The following is a 19,522-nucleotide window of genomic DNA, read 5'->3' on the forward strand; positions in this document are numbered from 1 at the left end:
TTCATACCAAAAACTATCTACATATGGTATGTTTGTTAATTATTAACATAAGTGGCATTTTTAGAGTTTTTCTTTTATTTTCACCACAGTCACTGTTTGTAACATCAAATTTTTAAGCAAACTGTCTAATTTTACCTTTGTTTTTCTTGATGTCTGACACAGTTTGTTTGGCGATACCAAACTCGTTCACGAGTTTTCCTGGAGGAACACCCGCCTCTAGTTTATCCAGTATTTTCACTGTATCTGCAATACTTAGTGTTACATGCTTCCTTTTAACACCTTTATTCATTGCAGAAGCTACACTTGCATTAAGGGGCATGGTAAGGAGGATTAACTTTTGAAATACAGCGTAAAAATATAAATGGTTGGTGAACTAGTTGATGGAACGAATACTAGCGTGCGTTTAAACAGGCGCCCATGTTGCGACCTAGCGTGATCTGAGACTAAATGAATGACGATCGCTTTCCGCGCCGATACCGAAAATGATATTAGAATTACGTTCAACATAGTTTTGGAGCTTATTATTTTTAAATTTTGTCCGAATTAACAGAAATCCGGATTAAAGGGGTCCGGACCAAAGAGGTTCTACTGTATATATATATATATATATATATGTATGTATACGTACAGTTGGCTCGCACAGTACGTGAGTGGATGGGCAGTCTTGGTTCTCGTGCACTGTGAATACATAATCTTATGGGTAAAATTACATATGGGCGGTACCACGTTATACCTGGACATTTTTTTACCCTTGGAGACATAATAAAGGGAAAATTTTTCAGATATACACTACAAATATAGCTACAATAACAAAAAAATGGTCAGTCACATTAACAACAGTAGACAACAGGCCCTGATGGACTTTAATAACAGGGGTTCCTGGGCGTGGCAAGACACTTAGAGTAACCCTGCCCCCGCCCTAGCCGCACCATGCTTGTTTAATGGTTGCCAGTGTTGTATTATTCCAGGCTTTGACAAAGAAATTTACAGCCTGTCGAATGCTATATTTCTTCCAGAATGCAGCAACAGTCATCATGGTGGGGGTTGCAGGTATGCCAGGTGAAGCAGGTGAGTCAGGTGGAGCTGTGGAGGTGGAGGGAGTGGTAGCAGGCGAGTCAGGGGAGGTGGTGAAGAGAGGATCCTCCATCTCCTTCTTGCTACTGCTCACATTTTCGTCAATTTTCTTCATCTCTTCTTGTTTGTCTGTTTCATTCCCCATCTTGGTATGGATGTATTTGCAGTATAACAACTTGGCATTCGCGAAATAACCGTCATTCAAGTCCAAACATTATTATAGAAACTGGGTATCTATTCTAACTTACCGTTCTTGCTGAAAACGTTATTGTCTAAGTCGTTATTGGCGAGATCTTACCATAGACTCCTCTTGTGCACCTTCCCCACGAGCCTCCCATGTCAGGATGGGCACATCATGTGGGGATGGGGGTCGCGTAGTCTGGGAAAAACAATGGTTTTGGGCCACTCCTTGCCTCTGTCTCACATATGGTGGGCTAAACTCGGGCATTCAGAGTTTTATCATTTCGATTTTTGGTCACTCGTGTACTATGTGATTCGCGCACTGTGATCACGCATACTGTACACTATTTTACAGGTGATGGAATGTTTTGCTGCTCTTGGGTGCCTGCCCTTTCCTCTCTTCCTTCTTTCCTTCTGTCTTTCTTTCTTTCATTCATTCCTCTTCCTCCTGTCTACAGGTGACTCTACACTGAGTGACAGGCCAAATGTTTTCCTGTACACCAGGAAACCATTTACTATGCTGGGTGGTGACCATCCATCCATCCATCATCCAGTCCTATGTTTCCCCACGAGGGGCAGAGGAGTCAGGGTTAGGCAAGTTGGTCCTGACATATAAGATGAGAGTGACTAGCCTCATTCATCCCTGAGTGGCATTACGTGAGTAATAAACCCCAACCACCTCTTGGATATAAACCTACACAGGCTCAATCCGACTGGAGCACCTCAATAACCCACTAAACCACCAGATGCCACAATCTGGTCATATGGTTACCACCCAGTGTTGTAAATGGTTTCCTGGTGTACAGGAAACCATTTGGCTTGTCACTCAGTGTAAAGTCAGCCACAGGCAAAAGGAAGGGGAAAGAATGAAGGAAAGAAAAACAGAAGAGGGAGTGTCAAGTCACCTCAAGGCAGGAGGAAGTGGAAAGAATGAAGGAATGAAAGACAGAAGAGGAAGGAAGGACGAGAGGAAAGAGCAGACACCCAAAACAGCAAAACATCGAGTGAGTGGATGGTGAGTGCCAACCAAAGAACCAAATTATGGCATCTGGTGGTTTTAGTGGGTAATTAAGGCACTCCAACTGAAATGTGCCAGTACAAGTTTATATCCAATGGGTGGTTGGGATTTATTGCTCATGTAATGTCACTCAGGGATGAGTGTGGCTGGTCACTCTCATCTAATGTCAGGACCAGCTTGCCTAGCCCCGGGCTCCTACGCTCCTCATGGGGCAACACTGGATTAGATGATGGAAGAATGAATGAATGAAATGGAATGTTTTTATGTCTGACTACATTCTGGATATCAATAAACCCTTCTATAAAAAGTTCATCCATCCATCCATCATCCGATCCTACGTTGCCCCATGAGATGCGTAGGAGCCCGGGGCTAGGCAGTTGGTCCTGACATTTAAGATGAAAGTTAAAATCAAAAAATATTTTATGAACTAAAAATTAAAGTGACAAAATGGGGAAAGTTAAATTCTTCATTTACAGTTCTTTCATCTTGAAATTATTGTACAAATGTTCTTTTTTACATTTCTATGGCAATCCTCAGATGTTACCAAATGTCCTCCAACATTTAATACCACTACCCTATCTACCAATTACTCTCTGCTCATCTAACACTAATTTGAAGAATACTACAATCATAATGAAAAAGATACATGTCTAAAATTGAATGACAAGGTATTTCATCACTGCCAGTTCTGCCTCGCCACAACTTATTTAAAACAAGTCAACCAATGATACTGCAATAGTTGCAGGAATCATAAACTGCTGATACAATGCATAATTCTTAACTTCTAAGAACTTGCACCTTAAACATGGTACAATGCATAAAGCCTTATCTACAGTAAAACATTAATCCAAAATTACAGTACAGTGACATTCAAAAGTACTGCAAAAGCCTCTGTTCTTTCTCATCTTACCTCAAGTAAAGTACTGTTCATAAATTACTATGAATGACCCTTACTTTTCAAGTACCACAAAATAGTTAAGATACTGGTAATCTACATCTGGCTTTCATTAATATCAATTAATAGAGATGAATTATACCTACATACTAAAATTACTTACTATAATAGGTATGATTCATCCATCTGAACAATTCACAGCACTGTAAAACTAGCCTCAATTAATATACAGTATTATGGCCAGCTGAATGAAGTTAATTGACGGTATTGCAATTTTAACATACGAAAATGGGTAATTAAGTATACTGTACTCTAAATTACCAAAAAGAATATTAATGCAAATTAATTTGTTTAAAAAAAAAAAGTATACTACAACGGTTATACAATTACACACTAGTCAGTGACCATCCGCTCTTCAGTGAAGCGTTCATTGAGAGAGCGAGATGTCTGACTGGGTATGTGCCGTAGCCCCTTCACACCTGGCCCTGGCCCATTGTTGAGAACAACCTCACCTTTACCTTGCAACATTGCTATTTCCTTCTGTACTTTTGGATCTAAAAGTTGTCTGTGGGCTTCAGGGATGGGACGTGAGTTTTCCACTGAGTAGCTACTGGTCATCATTGTGTTCCTCATCCTAGGGTCTGCGGTGGTGATGAAATTCCGTTTCAGTGGCCTTCTTGGAGAGGGAGGAGAAGCCAGAACCTGAGGCTCCACTGGCTGCACCCTATCATTGACAACTGTGAAGGTGTGGGATGAGTAGCCACCACTGGGATACTGCTTTGTTCTTCCACGATTTAAGTTGGGTTTACTTCTACCACCAGATCCAGCACCTGCTGAGCCATAAATCACTGCATCAGCTTTCTTAAGCATGCCTCATTTATGTCTGGGATTCAATTTTTAAAACAGATCTTGAAACAACAGACCGTATAACAAATTTAGGACTGTAACCATTGCATAAATAAGAAAACTAACACTTAACGAGAAACTGGGTATCACTCAATTGTAAATGCAAATACACAACCGTAAAATGGGCAAAAAAATGTAAAAAGTCCGAAAATCTTATCCATTTTTTAACCCGTGGATTGCACAATTACCTTTTTTTATCCCACCGTGGTGCACAAAAATGAAAAAAATTTGTTTTTGTTTATTATAAACTTGAAGATAAACATCCAGGGCATCATCTGCTGAAAAAAATAATTATCTCTCTCTCCGTCTTTGTGTAGGGCCATGCATAAGTTTATGTAGGGGAGTATGAAAAAAAAAAAAAAAAAAAAAAAAAAAAAAAATATTATAAACTTGAAGATAAACAGCCAGGGCATCATCCGGTGAAATGAAAAAACTTTCTCTCGCTCCATCTTTGTGTAGTGCCATGAGTAAGTTTGCGTAGTTAACAGTGATGCACGGCCAACACAACCTGAGCTGTGGCTCACAACGCCACGCTACCCAGCCTGAGACGTGGCTCGCAATCCACGGGTTACTGAATGATCATAGACAGAATGATCACTTTATACACAATTTATGGGGTAGGGTGAGTCTTAGCACTGCTGGGCCAGTGCAGGTCCCACCACCTGACATTAGAAGAGGCAGACAGAAGCACAAAGATGAAGCTGGGTAAGGAGGGCAGTACACCGTAAACAGTGACTGAACTGGTCAAAGTTTCTGGTAAGTTAAGCGTAAAAACTGTAACTAAGCTGCCCAATGCAGTAGTAGAGGAAGATACCTGAAAACTGGTTGATGAGTATTACTGCAAATACTATATACAAAGGTGAAGGTGATGCAATGGAGAAAGGTACTGTAATTACAGAAGGTTCAAAATGATACATCAGACAATAAAGGTTATGGAAAGGATCACCATACGCAAACTAAGATAGTAGTTATAAACGAAAACTATTTCGATTTTATTCCACGAAATGGCACGACCAACGCAACAGTCTCTGTTCAGCATTTTCAAAAGTAATATTTCTGAAAGAATATAATGCTGTACAGTAATATCCTGTTTACACAACATTGCATCAGCTGGCATACCTCATTATCTGACAAAGCAAAAAATGTAGATAAATTAATAAATGACAAAATACTCTTCTTGCCAGTACCTCCTCCAGTGGAAAATAATAAAATGTTTACACAAATATGCATGCATCTGACAACAGCCTGTCTCCTCTGTTACATAGTTTACATAGCTAGCTGCCCGGTTTCAGTTCTACTCATATCCATCTACGCACCTCCCTCTCACTTTTAGTAACAAAATTTTCTTCGTACCTGTGGCTCCTTCTGTGGAATATAATACTGACAAATTACCCATGCAGCTGCTGCCAGCCTGTCTCTCTCTCTCTCTCTCTCTCTTTTTACATAACTTACGTAGCTAGTCAAGTGCTTTTAGTACATCTGTACTCATATCAGTCTACGCATCTCACTCTCACTTTTAATAAATAACAAAATATTCTTAGTGCCTGTAGTTATTTCTGTGAAAGATAATACAGTATAATGTGTATGGAAATATTCACGCAGCTGGCGCCAGTCTGTCTCCTTTGTCTTACATAACTTATGTTACTACTGTATACCCTTTTCATATTAACTCAGCCCAGATCTTCATCCTGTTGCAGCTTATTTCACATAGTTCAGTGGCAAAAAAAGACAATACTACAGCTCATCATCTAATCCACAGCACTTCTTTATGACTAGCATCATAACTGACCATTAATCAATTGTTATAATTCAACATTCATGATGGAGAGATAGTTTTTTTTGGAGGGGTTAAAGTCTATCTATCTATCTATAGCCCGACGCCCTAATCCCGCAAAGGGTGGCCGCAGACAAAACGCCTCCAAGTCACTCTGTCACCCACCATTTGACTCCCCTCCCCTCAACTCACCCCCCCCCCTCCCTCATATACCTCTCAACTCCATCCCTCCACCTCATCCTCGGTCTACCCCTCCCTCTCCCTCCCTCCACCTCACCTACATACACCCTCTTAGTCAGTCTTTCATTCTCCATTCTCTCCACATGTCCAAACCACCTCAGTGTATTTCTCCTAATCTTTTCAACCACATCCACATCTACCCCACAACGTTCCTTCACTTCTTCATTCGTCAACCTGTCCCTCCACGTCACTCCACATGCTCCTCTCAAGTAACTCATTTCCACTGCTCTCACTCTTGACCTGTTCCCCTCTTGCAAGGTCCACGCCTCGCTTCCATACGTCAGGGTAGGGATCACAATACCATCATGCAGTGACTTCTTAACTTCCATACTCACCTCCCTATTTCTCATCACTGCTTTCAGTGTACCAACAACCTTTCTTCCCTGCTGTACCCTTTCACGTACTTCATCCCCCAAAGTTCCATCCTTACTCATCACACTACCCAAGTACTTGAATGCACTCACATTCTCCATATCCTCACCATCCAACCTCACTGCACACTCTGTGACTTCATTCCTCTCAAACACCATAACTTTACTTTTGTTTACATTAACTTTCAGCTTCCTCCTCCTACACACTGTCCCAAATTCATTCACCAAACCTTGCAACTCCCATTCATCTTCACTCAACAATATTGTATCATCAGCAAACAGCAACACCGGAAGCTTCCAAATCTCACCCTCATTCATTAGGGCCACCCCCACATCCACTGCCCTACCTTGCACCTCCTTTACAACCCCATCCATATATATATTAAACAGCCATGGAGACATTACACACCCCTGTTTCAGTCCCACATTGAGATAAAGGAACTCACTCAGCTCACCATCCACTCGCACCGTAGCCCTAGCTCCTTCGTACATACTCTTCACAGCACTCAACAATTTCCCCTCCACTCCATATATTCTTAATACCTTCCACATACCTTGCCTATCTATTCTGTCATAAGCTTTCTCCAAGTCCAAGAAGGCAGCATACACTTTCCTTCCCTTCTCTAGATACATCTCCACTAAACATCTTAGAACAAATATCTGATCTACACACCCTTTTCCCTTCCTAAATCCCCCTTGTTCTTCTCCAACTAGCTCCTCTGTCATATGCCTAACCCTATCAATGAGTATTCTACCATATATTTTACCAGTCACACTAAGAAGGCAAATACCCCTATGGTTACCACATACTTCTCTCTCCCCTTTTCCTTTGTACAGAGGAACAATTATACCTGATTTCCAGTCCTCTGGAACCCTTCCCTCTTCCCAAGCCAATCTACACAACTTCCATATCCACTCCACAACAATCTCACCCCCATACCTAAGCATTTCACCACACACTCCATCAATTCCTGGGGCCTTTCCCAGCTTAATCTTCTTCATCGCTTCCACTACTTCCGACCTACTGATCTCTTCCTCCCTCCTCTCATCTCTTCTTCTCCCAGCCATTCCCCAACCACTTATACTCACACTGCTCTCACTCTCTACATTCAACAAATCCTCAAAGTGCTCCTTCCATCTCCTCAATTTCTCTCTCTTCTCCACCAACAATCTATTATTCCTATCTTTCACTCCCCTACTATTTCCCCTTTCACACTGCCTTACTTTCTTTACCTCCTTCCAAAACAGTTTCTTACTCTCCCTCCATTTCACACTCAGATTCCTCCCAAACTCTTCATCCACTTTCTTCTTACTCTCCTTCACCAGTCTCTTAACCTCCCTTCTCCTGCTCACATATACCTCTCTCTTCTCTCTCTCATCTTCTCCCCTACCTCTACTCGCCAACCATTCACCATATGCCTTCTTCTTTTGTTCCACAGCTCGTTTCACCTCATCATTCCACCATGCTGTCCCTTGCACACCCTTGCATCTCCTCCTCACTCCACAAAGTACAGACAGTATAGTCACCTGCTTTTGGCTCTGTTCATTTCCATCTGCAAATCTCACTTTCACATTTAGTAAATTATTCTTAGTGCCTGTACCTGAACAAGCATTCACTGAGGATGAAACAGGCCTATGGTGGAATACTTAAATAGAAAAAGTATTTTTAATGTTTAAAATCACATTAACATACCACACGAGTGGTTGTGTAAAAACTATATACACTCACAACCTGGTATATGACAGATTGGTACGTGATAAAATGATAGAATGATGAGGTAAGAGTTATATTCAGTTTCAAGTTAATGACTGCAAACTTTCCTTTTAATGATACTGTATCTGTGATGGTAATGTGAGAATTGCATATGTACACACTGCCTCCCATGCAAAATATCAGTCACATGTTAAGGTCAAGATGGCCCAACCAACACGTGTTCCCTACACGACAACAATTGGGTTGGCGGGGGATTAGTGTCCCTCCCCAGAAAACAACCAACTAAAAATACAAACAAGAAGCTCAGACCAGGAGTGACCATCACGTGATGACTAAGGACCAAACAAAGGACATGGTACCGAATGAGACAGAATATATGGGGTGCGAATGATGAGGTGAAAGAGAGAGAGAGATTGTCTAGGTGCTTGAGGATGCAAAAGTGGCTGTATATGGAGTAACTGAGACAAAATGGAGAGGTAAGACTGTGAGAAAATGGGAGTATGGATGAGGTATATGCATGGTAGTAGGAGAGAATGAAAGGGCAAAAGAAGGAGTTTGTATTGTTGTGTGCAAGAGATGGTAGCAGAATATAAAAGAGTATGGATCCGTCGGCTCAAGGACTGTGTGGGAAAGATTGAAAGTTGGAATACAAATGTGGGCGACTGTTTGTGTGTGTATGCGCCAAAGCAAGATTGTGCATGTAAAATGAAAGATGAGTCCTGAACAAATGTGGACGCATGCATGTAAAAGTTTGAAAGGAATGAGAGAGTGTTTTTGACTGGAGATATGACTAGAAAAGTAGGAATGTGAAGGTGGATGGAGTACTTAGTGAGTGGGGTGTGCCTGCAGAAGTGGATGAGAATGGAGAGTGCTCTAGTGGACATTTGTGCAGGGAGGTGGTTGGTGATAGCCAATACTGTCTTTGGACACAAAATGATCCACAGGTATATGTGGCAGGTGTTGAGAAGGGTGGATGGTGAACTGAATGAATGAAGGCAATGATTGATTATATGTGTGTGGATGACAGAATGAGAAGGTGTGTAATGGATGCAAGAGCATACAGATGTTGGGGGAGTGGACTTTCTGACCACCACTTGGTGCTGGTGAAAGTCAAGGTTCAAATGAAATGGAGGAGTAGGAGAAAGGAAGGACAGGAGGAAGCAGTCCATACGAGGAGGATGGAAAGGTTACAAGAGGATGGAAAGAGGGCAAAATATAAGTGAGAAGAGGAGGAACAACTGGGTAAATATGATTTGGAGCAGATGGGGAACGTAGAAGGTGGGTGCAAGATATTCACAGAAGAAATCTGTATAGCATGTGAGGTAGTGTGAGGGGTGAAGAGATGGCAAAACAGGGTGAATTGAGCAGCATGGTGGAAAGATGAGGTGAGAGAGGCTGTGGTGCAAAAGAAGAAGGCATATAGTTAGTGGATGAGAAACAGGGGCGTGGAGGAAGTTGAGAGATGGAAGAGACAGTTATATGTAGGGAGGGAGAGAGAGCCGAAAAGATTAGTATGAGAGAGTAAGAAGAGAGTGGATGAGGAATTTGGAAGGAATTCACGTATTAAGTGGAGGGAATGCAAGAAAATGTTCAGGAAAGAGGTAAAGAGAGTTAGACGGGGTGATAAAGAAGTCGGAAGAGTGACACATAAAAATGGTGGATTGTTTGAGGAGAAGGGAGAAAAAATGAACAGATGGAGAGAACAGTTTAAGGAATTGTTGAACATGAAGAATGAAAGTAATGCACGTGTAAGTGGCTTGGGAATGGCTAGGAGAAGGAGGGAGGTGAGAGGAGAGGAAGAAATCAGTAGCATGGAAGTAGTGGAAGCAATGAAGAAAGTCAAAATGGGGAAAGCCCCAGGAATTGATGGAGTGTGCAGAGAGAAGCTGAAGCATGGGGGAAGAGATAGTAGTAGAATGGATATAGAAGATGTGCAGCTTGGCATGGGAGGAAGGTACAGTCCCGGAGGATTGGAAGTCAGGTATAATTATTCCCTTGTACAATGGAAAAGGGGAAAAAAGAAGTGTGTGGTAATCATAGGGGCATTTGTCTTCTTGGTGCAACAGGAAAAGTATATGGTAGGTTACTTACTGATGGAGTTGGGAAAATAACAGAGGAATTAGTTGGAGAAGAACAGGGAGGTTTTAGGAAAGGAAGAGGTTGTGTAGATCAGATACTCATTCTTAGGTCTTTATTGGAAAAGTTTTTAGAGAAAGGAAAGAAGATGTATGTGGTCTTCATGGATTTGGAGAAAGCATGTGACAGGGTGGACAGAAAAGAAATGTGGAAAGTATTAAGAATATATGGAGTAAATGGGAAGTTGCTGAATGCTGTGAAGAATATGTATGAGAGTGCTAAGGCTGCAGTGCGTGTGGACAGTGAACTGAGCAAATTTTTCTATTTAAATGGTTTCCTGTACACCAGGAAACCATTTACTATGCTGGGTGGCAACCATATAACCAAATTATGGCACCTGGTGGTACAGTGGGTAATTAAGGTGCTCCAATCAGATTGAGCCTGCATAGGCTTATATCCAAGGGGTGGTTGGGGTTTATTACTCACATAATGCCACTCAGGGATGAGTGACACTGGTCACTCTCATCTTAAATTTCAGGACCAACTTGCCTAGCCCCGGGTTCCTACCCTCCTTATGGGGCGACAAAGGATTGGATGATGGATGGATGGATGAAAAACAGGGAGGTCATATCCTCAAGGTTATTCAATCTGTATATGTACTGGGTTACAGAAGAGATACAAGGTGGGTCCGTGGATGTTGGAGTGGCCCTAATGAGAAAGGGCAATGTTTGGAAACTCCCTGTACTGTTGTTTGCAGATGTTACTGTATTGTTAAGTGAAGACAATGGGGAACTGCAAGGCTTGGTAAATTAGTTTGGGACAGTGTGTAAGAAACAGAATCTAAAGGTGAATGTAGGAAACACTAAAGTTATGGTCTTCGAGGAAGCCACAGAATGTACAGTGAGGTTGGATGTTATGGAAATGGAAAATGTGAGCGCATTTAACCCTCTGCATCCCGTTAACATATGGGTACATTATGACGTTTTGTCATGCTGAGTCCTGTCAACATACCCATACGTTTTGCAATTGCGAGGTCTGTCATTTGCACATTTTTCAAGTTTTGCGCATGATTTTTGGTAGACATATGTGGGAGACCTTCCTCTACCCACCGCCAGGTGGTGACACTGCCTTACCCAGCGTGACCTCCCCGCTCCCGCATGCCATTGTCTCGGCAACTCTCATGTTGCCAGTGGCCTGGCCAGTAAAGACATGTTGCGCCACAATACAAAATTCAAGGCAAGAGTGATGCTCCAATTGATGACGATGTGGAGGACAAAGATTATGTGGCGCCAGAGGAAGAAACGAGCAGAAGTGATGAGGAGGTAACGTCTCCAAGGAAAGTGCAGTATGTTGATGTGTTCAGCGAGTGAAACGACGCTTATATCGCCTATATTATTGTGTGAAAACCAATATATTCTTGTACTACATATAAATTTGTGCCAAATGAACAAATATCTACCTATTCTCAGTGGTCTGCAATAGTTACCGCTACCATGGAAAACGCAACAGCCGCAGCGAGACTCCAGAGAATGCGGTATCAGGTGTTTAAAGGGTCACCAGTACAGCCCATATCTAAGCTCAGGTGAGCACTTTTGGGGGTATTTTCCAATGGTGCTCAAAAAAAGCAGAGGTTTAAGCCTCCCCCCCAAAAAAAAATTGAAAATCTGCCAGGATGGGGTGGGTCATTTGTGAAAAATCTGCCGGGATGCAGCAGGTTAAATATTTGGGTAGTCTGATAATTAATGATGGAAGTTTAGAGGGTGAAGTGCTTGAAAGGGTACAACAAGGAAGAATGGTCGCTGGTTCTTTGAAAGCAGTGATAAGGAACAGGGAGTGAGCATAGAAGTAAAAAAGTCGCTGCATGATAGTTTGCGATACCAACCCTAACGTATGGGAGTGAAGCTTGGACCTTGTTGGAATGACACAAGTCAAGAGTGAGAGCAGTGGAAATGAATTATCTGAAAGGAGCATGTGGAATTATGTGGAGAGACAGACTGACAAGAGAGGAAGTGAAGGAGCGTTGTGCTGTAGATGTGGATGTGATAGAAAGCATTAGGAGAAATACACTGAGGTGGTTTGGCCATGTGGAGGGGATGGAGAGTGAGAGACTAATGATGAGAGTGAATGTGAATGAAGTGGAATGGGGGGAGATGGAGGAGGAGGTCGAGGATGAGATGAAGGCATGGAGTAGAGAGGTATACGAGAGAGGGGGGTGTAAGCTGGGAGCAAGGCAGTGAAATGGCATTGGACAGCGCGACATGGATGCGATTTGTTTGTGGCCACCCCTTGTGGGACTGAGGCGTCTGGATAGATGGCCGCCCAGTGTTTACATCTGCTGTGATCAACTCTGTTTCATTCCATTTTGTATGTTCAAGGCAGTTGGAATACCACTGCTATCGCCAAATAACAGGGCAAATGCACAACGCAGTGTGTGATATGAAGTGGAATGACGACTTTCTGTGTGTGAATACTGAAACATGTAACTTGGAAATCATGTCTGGCAAGGATCGTGCAGGCCCTCTAGTTGTCCCCCAGCCTCTGGGGTACCCTTGGTAACTACTTGGACAGGCCTAGGACATGCTTCAGGTGGGTGGCATAGGTGTTTTTTTGAGATTTTATGTTAAGTGGCCCTTGATACCCAACGTATCACATGGAACCCATGTTATATTGAGCATAGTATATGATAAATCATTCTGAAGTGAGTTTTTACTTGATGTAATCCCTTCGCATGTCAAAGCATGGCTCTAATGTATATACAAGTGAGTCCCATTATACAAGCATCCGCTACACAAGAAACCAATGATACAAGAATGGGCAATTCAGACCCTAGTTCTGTGATGCTAGAACAAAAATCTAACATTGCCATGGGGTCAGTTAACCTGACCCTCTTTTCCCCATAAGTTATGTACTCCAATATATGTTTTCTTTATCCTATTTTTCCCATGTGAACTGCTATCCTATTTTTGCCATAAGTTACATACTCCATTATACAAGTTTATGCTATCCTATTTTTCCCATATGAACTGCCATCCAACTTTTCCCATATGAACCACTATCCTATTTTTCCCATTTGAACAGCTATCTTATTTTTCCAATGAGTTATGTACTCCGTTATATGAGTTTTCGCTATCCTATTTTTTCCCAAGAGTTATGTACTCCATTACACAAATTTACACTATCCTATTTTTCCCATACATTATGCACTTTGTTATACAAGTTTTCGCTGTCCAAGCACTCATCCATGAACATATCCAACTTGTATTACGGGACCTGCCTGTATAACGGTAGCCACCAGAAAAATCGGTATAGAGATGAGTTTCACATACAGGAAAACCACCTTTAGTTGGCTTTCCCGTAGTCGTAATTATGTACAAGCCAACACGGCTCAAAAATATTCATTCAAAAAATCATTTTTGAAAACTGACCACGTGGCAAAAAACAGTCAGCAAAATCACGCGGGGCATTATGCATCAGGCTATCCTGTTCAGACTTGTGGAAGTCAAAAATTAAGTCGGAACATTGGTTGTTGGCCAGCAATATACTGACTTAGGTGGTATAAACATACTGAGCCGCCATGCTATGCATCACATGGAGCTCAGTCTTGCCCCAAAGGCGATTCTCATAAGTCGGCAGTTCACCTAAGTCAGCAAGGCCTCAGACCCTACTATGCCAACTTAGGGAGGTCTCACTGTACTGACAGGGAGCCAACGTATGGTTACATAGGATTTTACTGGGGTTATACCCCCGGCATCATCCAGGAAAAAAAAAAAAAAAAAAAAAAAAAAAAAATGCATTACCTGAATGCCTTGGCTAATTATGATAGATGAATGGGAGATTACTAAACTAAATTTCTGAGGAAATGAAGACGGCATCTAACAGAGCCCTGAAGGTGGTAGTAAAATGAGCTATGAGAAATTCATTTTGAAGAATGGATTACTATGTAGATGATGAAACTGTATGAAGAAGCAACCATGTAGGTGAGTGAATGGAGAGTTTAGCAAGAAATTATCAATTATTGTTCATGTGTATCACGGCTCAATGTTGAGTCCAGTGATGTTATGCTTGATACTTGAAGTATTAGCAACACAGTTCACACGAGGCCTACCATGGGAGATGTTATATGCTTATGACAGGTTTGGTTGCTAAAAGCATGCAGGAGGTTAGAGAGAAATATGAAAGAAGGACATTTGGGATGGAAGCAAAGGAACAAAGTATATACTGTAATAATAAACCAAATGTCATGGTCAGTAAGTGAGAGATATTATGTTGTGGAACTATGTATATGGCCTTACACTGTTTGTAAAGGGGAGTTGAGATGAATTCTATCCTCTTTATAACTTGTAACAGATGGATGCACAAAAGATGCCATGGCATGTGAGGTAGACTGTAGGATGTAGGAAATTTTCAAAATCCAATATTTAGAGGTATTTTGGCTATAGATGATAAAATGAAATCGTTGACTAGGAAGACAAAGACCTGGAATACATGGGAGACAAACTGAGTACTGTACAGGATTATGAGTGGAGAGTTAGTTTCACCGCTTGAATACATGTATGAAAGAAACTTAAGGAATTACCGTCTCTCTTGACCAAGAAGAGACTTTTTCATGCCAAGGGTACTCTCATTACCGGACCAAAGGGTACAGTACTCTATTATTACCGGACCACTATCCACCTGCTAATATGAGCTGTGACTGTGGCTTGCTACCAGCCTGCTATCCAACCATGTGAAGTTCTAATGTGAGATTAACTGTCTGACGTTTGACCTCAGCTGTGACCTATCTCAGCTGACCCGTGTTTGCTCGGCTGTTACCCTGCCTGGCAAGCACCATGTCGGATATAAGGGTCAACCCGTGTCGAATTACAAGGAAGGAAAGGACGTGGAGCCAAACCCAAGTGATGAGGACTGCTCCTGTAAGATGCACTACCAACCATGGCACAATGACCTGTCATGATTGCCCCCTGTAGATGACTGGGGAGTGACAGAATCCTGCTGCCAGATAGGGCCGAGGAGGAGAAGCAGTGTGGCTACTGGGATATATCAAGAGTGGCTAGAGGTAGAAGACTAACCATTCTCACTCCAACCTCTTCCATGTCACTCTCTCTACTTTAAGTTACCTAGTGACATGATGTAAGAAGTCTTCCAAGATGTCATATTGTATATAAACTAAGAATTTGTATTTTATGTTAACTTGTACACAGCAGCCTAGTAATGTAACTGTTCCCACTTAGTGTGTACAGTGGAGTCTCTTTGATCAAAAATTCTTTTAACTGTAATATGCCATTAACCGTAAGTTTTACTAAAACGTTTTCATTTCGGTTAACCGCAAAAATCTGAAATCTATCCAAAAATTCAAACATGGCGGGATTGTTTTGCACCACTAGCATTAGTTTACGGTTACGAGTTGCTCACTCCCTCACCTGCATCCACCACCTTGGAAGATTTGGATGATGTGGGAGGTGATGTGGATGATGTGGAAATGACTGAATAAGGAAACAGAAAATATGAAAAAACAATTAGGTTTAAGACTTTATTTGTCTGAATTGTTTACAGTGAATTACGTAATCGTTTTGATGAAGGTTTATTTAAGTTTATTTGAGTGAAGATTTATTTAAGTTGACAGTTTCTATTACAGTTACAAAAGTGCAGTTACATACGTACAGTGTATTAAGTGGTTTGGTGATGGTTGAGTGGCTTTTGGGGTGCTGGTGCTGGTGGCGGGCTTGACATCACCAGAAATGGGTGATGGGTGAGTACAATACTGTTCCCTTGTATCCTACATATTATTACAATATCTTTTATAAGAAAAAACTGATTAAACAAAACTTTGAAAGTCCCATGATTTTTGGATAACAGAGACTCCACTGTACTCTGATAGAAGTGTCTGGCTGATTTTGTCTGGGCAAGTTTGTATGTGATTCTAATCAGGTTTAGAGTGTCCCACTTTGCACATGTTTAGACATAAAAGAATCTAATTCTGTGATGTGATGTGTTGTGAGTTTTTATGTAAATTAAGGTTATTAGTTAAACTTGTCAATAACTCTGATCTGAATCCTCAGAGACAAAGATCTCCCTGCATGATCCAAAGCACCATACAAAATGTGAGTAGTGTTATGCTGCACAGAAAGTGAGATTTGACCCATAAGAGGATATACATATATATATATTGTAATCCCTCTAATATCCGAACGCCCAATATCCGAACATCCTCACTAACCGGACATAATCATCCCAGGATCCAATACAGTATTCCCAAAATGGGCCAAAAACCGCAAAAATTTTTTAAAAAAATCTGACTTTTTTCCCACCCGTAATTTGAAATTGCCGCGTGGCGCCGAACAACTGTTACACCATGGTCCCTTATCCCCTTCCTTCCTCCCCCCTCCCCCCTCCCCTGTCAGGGTTGCCATTTGGTATTTTTCATTACCAAGTGTGGGCCAATTTGGTAATTAAAAATTCGTTTGGTAATGAATCAGAATAATGCATTACCAAATGGATTTTTCACATGTATGAGGATACACAGGATGGAGATGGTGGATTGTTTGCTCTCTCTGATTAATTTGGTAGCCTATATAGTGTGATAATAATCAACATGCTGTTAATTATAAGAAGAGTGATTACATGTATTTCCACGTGCGTATATAATTAGTGAAGAATAGATGCTAGCTTTACGAATTTGGTAATGAAAATTGAGGAGTTTGGTAATGTGGCCGTTGCGATCTGGCAACGCTTTTACCCCGCCATCATCAACAGTCACAGCCTAAATCCGATCGAGAGCAGATGCTTATAGCAGTGCAAGCCACAGGTGCTTGTTTTTTGTGAATAAATAGTGAATAAACTGCAATACCTTGCCACTAGAACACACGTGAACTTACAGTGTTGTGCAGTGTTAAGAAATTAGAATCTAGAGTGCAGAAGATTAACTGTGGATTGCAAACTGGCGGTTCAAACCAGTCCAGGAGCCAGAGACTTGTAAGTACCCAGAATGTTTAATAACTCACCTCTAAAACCATATTTTATGGTTCTTTTGCATTTATTTCAGTCTTTTATGTCCCTTATTGGTGTGATTTGGGTCTTAAAAAGGTGCAATGCATGTCCAGAGGGAGTTGTATAGGTGTTTTTCTGAGTTAGGGTCCATAAGTACAAGTCCAGGAGGCTGGGGCCCAATATCCGGACAGGATCACTATCCGGACATGCCTTTGACTCTATTACACCGGATATTGGAGGGATTACTGTATATATACATATGTATGTATATCATCTCATCAGCCGTTTGAGTGTCCACTGCAGGACCGGCCTATCCCAACCAAAGCGGGGACGTTACAGCCAGTGCACCTCTATCAATTGGTTTAGGCTGTCTGGTAGAGATTGTATGTAGGGTGAGAAGTGCTTGTAAGTGTAGTGTGGAGTGGCTTAGGATGTGCGTGTAGTCTGTGAACCAAGTGTAATCGGCCCGCACAAGCCGACTGGGTGCAAGCACACTTTATAGTATGCGACACTGGGTCAACCACAGCACCCATGATGTCCACCAATGCAGTATGTGGCCAGAAGAACACTCCCAAAGTTTATTACCCTGGCAGGGCGCAAACCCCATCCTTCAGTGTACGAAAATGCACATTTTACCACTGTACCCCATATATATACAGTAGGATCTCGCCAATAACGACTTCGACAATAACATTTTCGGCAATAACGGTAAGTTAGAAGCGATATCCAGTTTCTATAATAATGTTTCGATTCACATGAATAACGGTTATTTCACAAATGCCAAGCTGTTATACTACAAATATGCCCATAACAAGATGAGGAATGAAACAGACAAACAAGAAGAAGTGAAGGAAATTGCCGAAAATGTGAGAAGTAGCGAGGAGGAAATGGAGGATCTTCCCCTCACCACCTCCCCTGACTCGCCCGCCGCCGTCCCCTCCACCTCCACTGCCCCTGACTCACCAGCCACCTCCCCCTCCACCTCCACAGCCCCACCTGACTCACCTGCTCCACGTGGCATACCTGCAACCCCAACCATAATTACTGTTGCTGTATTCTGGAAGAAATATAACATTCGACAGGTCATAAATTTCCTCCTCAAAGCCTGGAATAATACGACATTGGCAACCGTTAAACAAACATGGTCAGCACGCCTGCCACAACTCACGTCTGTTGAGATGGAGTAAGAGCAGCCAACAGAAATAATGACTAATGATAGGACTTGTAAATCAGATTTCAAGACAGTGCTATAAACAGTATCACGACTGAGCGAATACTTGTCATCAGTCACTCATCACTCGCTTTCTTTCACAACGCTGGCTAGACGAGGAAGAACAACATGGAGGGTTGAGTAGATGATGACATTGATGACACTGGGGACTTTCCAAAAGATTTTGACTTTGTGGGGTTTGATGATCTGTTGACGGACGTAGGGGACCCTGGCATGAGAGGCAGGAGTGGGGACGAGGCCAGCAAAGGGTCAGGGGGTATGCCGCAGTAGCCCATGCACAGGCCTCAAAACAGTCATCACACCAAACAAATTCATTTAAGGTGAGTTTTATATTACTCATGACAATTTAACAACTAATTCTATTATTTCTGGAAGTGTAGTGATAGGAGGGCTGCAAATGGTAAAAATGGGTAAAAGTCGTGGGGTGGTGGCACCAATAAACCCATTATACATGTATTTTAATGTCACACAAATAACGTTTTCGCTAAAAACGGTGTTTTTCTGGCACCAATTAGACGTTAATGGTGAAATCCTACCGTATATATATACAGTGTATATATATATATATATATATATATATATATATATATATATATAAATGCACAGAAATTAAGATTTTGAAATTGGTGAATTAAGTCCTTCTTTCCTTCATTCTTTCCCTGTCCTTCTGCCTACGGGTGACTTTACACTCCTTTTTCTGTCTTTCTTTCCTTCATTCTTTCCTCTTCCTTCTGCCTATGGGTGACTCTACACTGAGTGACACACCAAATGGTTTCCTGTACACCAGGAAACCATTTACTATGCTGGGTGGTAACCATATAACCAAATTTTGGCACCTGGTGGCTTAGTGGGTAATTATTGCGCTCCAATCAGATTGAGCCGGTGAAGGTTTATATCCAAGGGGTGGTTGGGGTTGATTGCTCATGTAATGCCACTCAGGGATGAGTGAGGCTGGTCACTCTCATCTTAAATGTTGGGATCAACTGCCTAGCCCCGGACTCCTACGCTCCTCTTGGGGCAATGTAGGATTGGATGATGGATGAAATCTTAAGAGCA

At 41.8% G+C, this 19,522-nt stretch overlaps 1 protein-coding gene across 3 annotated transcripts in view; it reads right to left on the reverse strand.

Moving 5' to 3' along the window:
• Positions 1 to 2,714: 2,714 nt before the first annotated feature.
• Positions 2,715 to 19,522, reverse strand: part of LOC145412948 (uncharacterized) — a 45,856-nt gene continuing 29,048 nt past the window's right edge. For 2 of the 3 annotated variants that reach the window (XM_080282764.1, XM_080282766.1), the window contains one exon: positions 2,715 to 3,997. In XM_080282764.1, coding sequence (XP_080138890.1) covers positions 3,561 to 3,997 — 437 coding nt within the window. In that variant the 3' untranslated portion in view covers positions 2,715 to 3,560. The remainder of the gene's footprint in view (positions 3,998 to 19,522) is intronic. The other variant, XM_080282765.1, reaches the window with a different exon arrangement.

This window comes from Coenobita brevimanus, chromosome 94 (assembly GCF_032717465.1).
Source record: "Coenobita brevimanus isolate Jiangsu-jjx chromosome 94, ASM3271746v2, whole genome shotgun sequence".
In the NCBI taxonomy this organism is placed as follows: domain Eukaryota; kingdom Metazoa; phylum Arthropoda; class Malacostraca; order Decapoda; family Coenobitidae; genus Coenobita; species Coenobita brevimanus.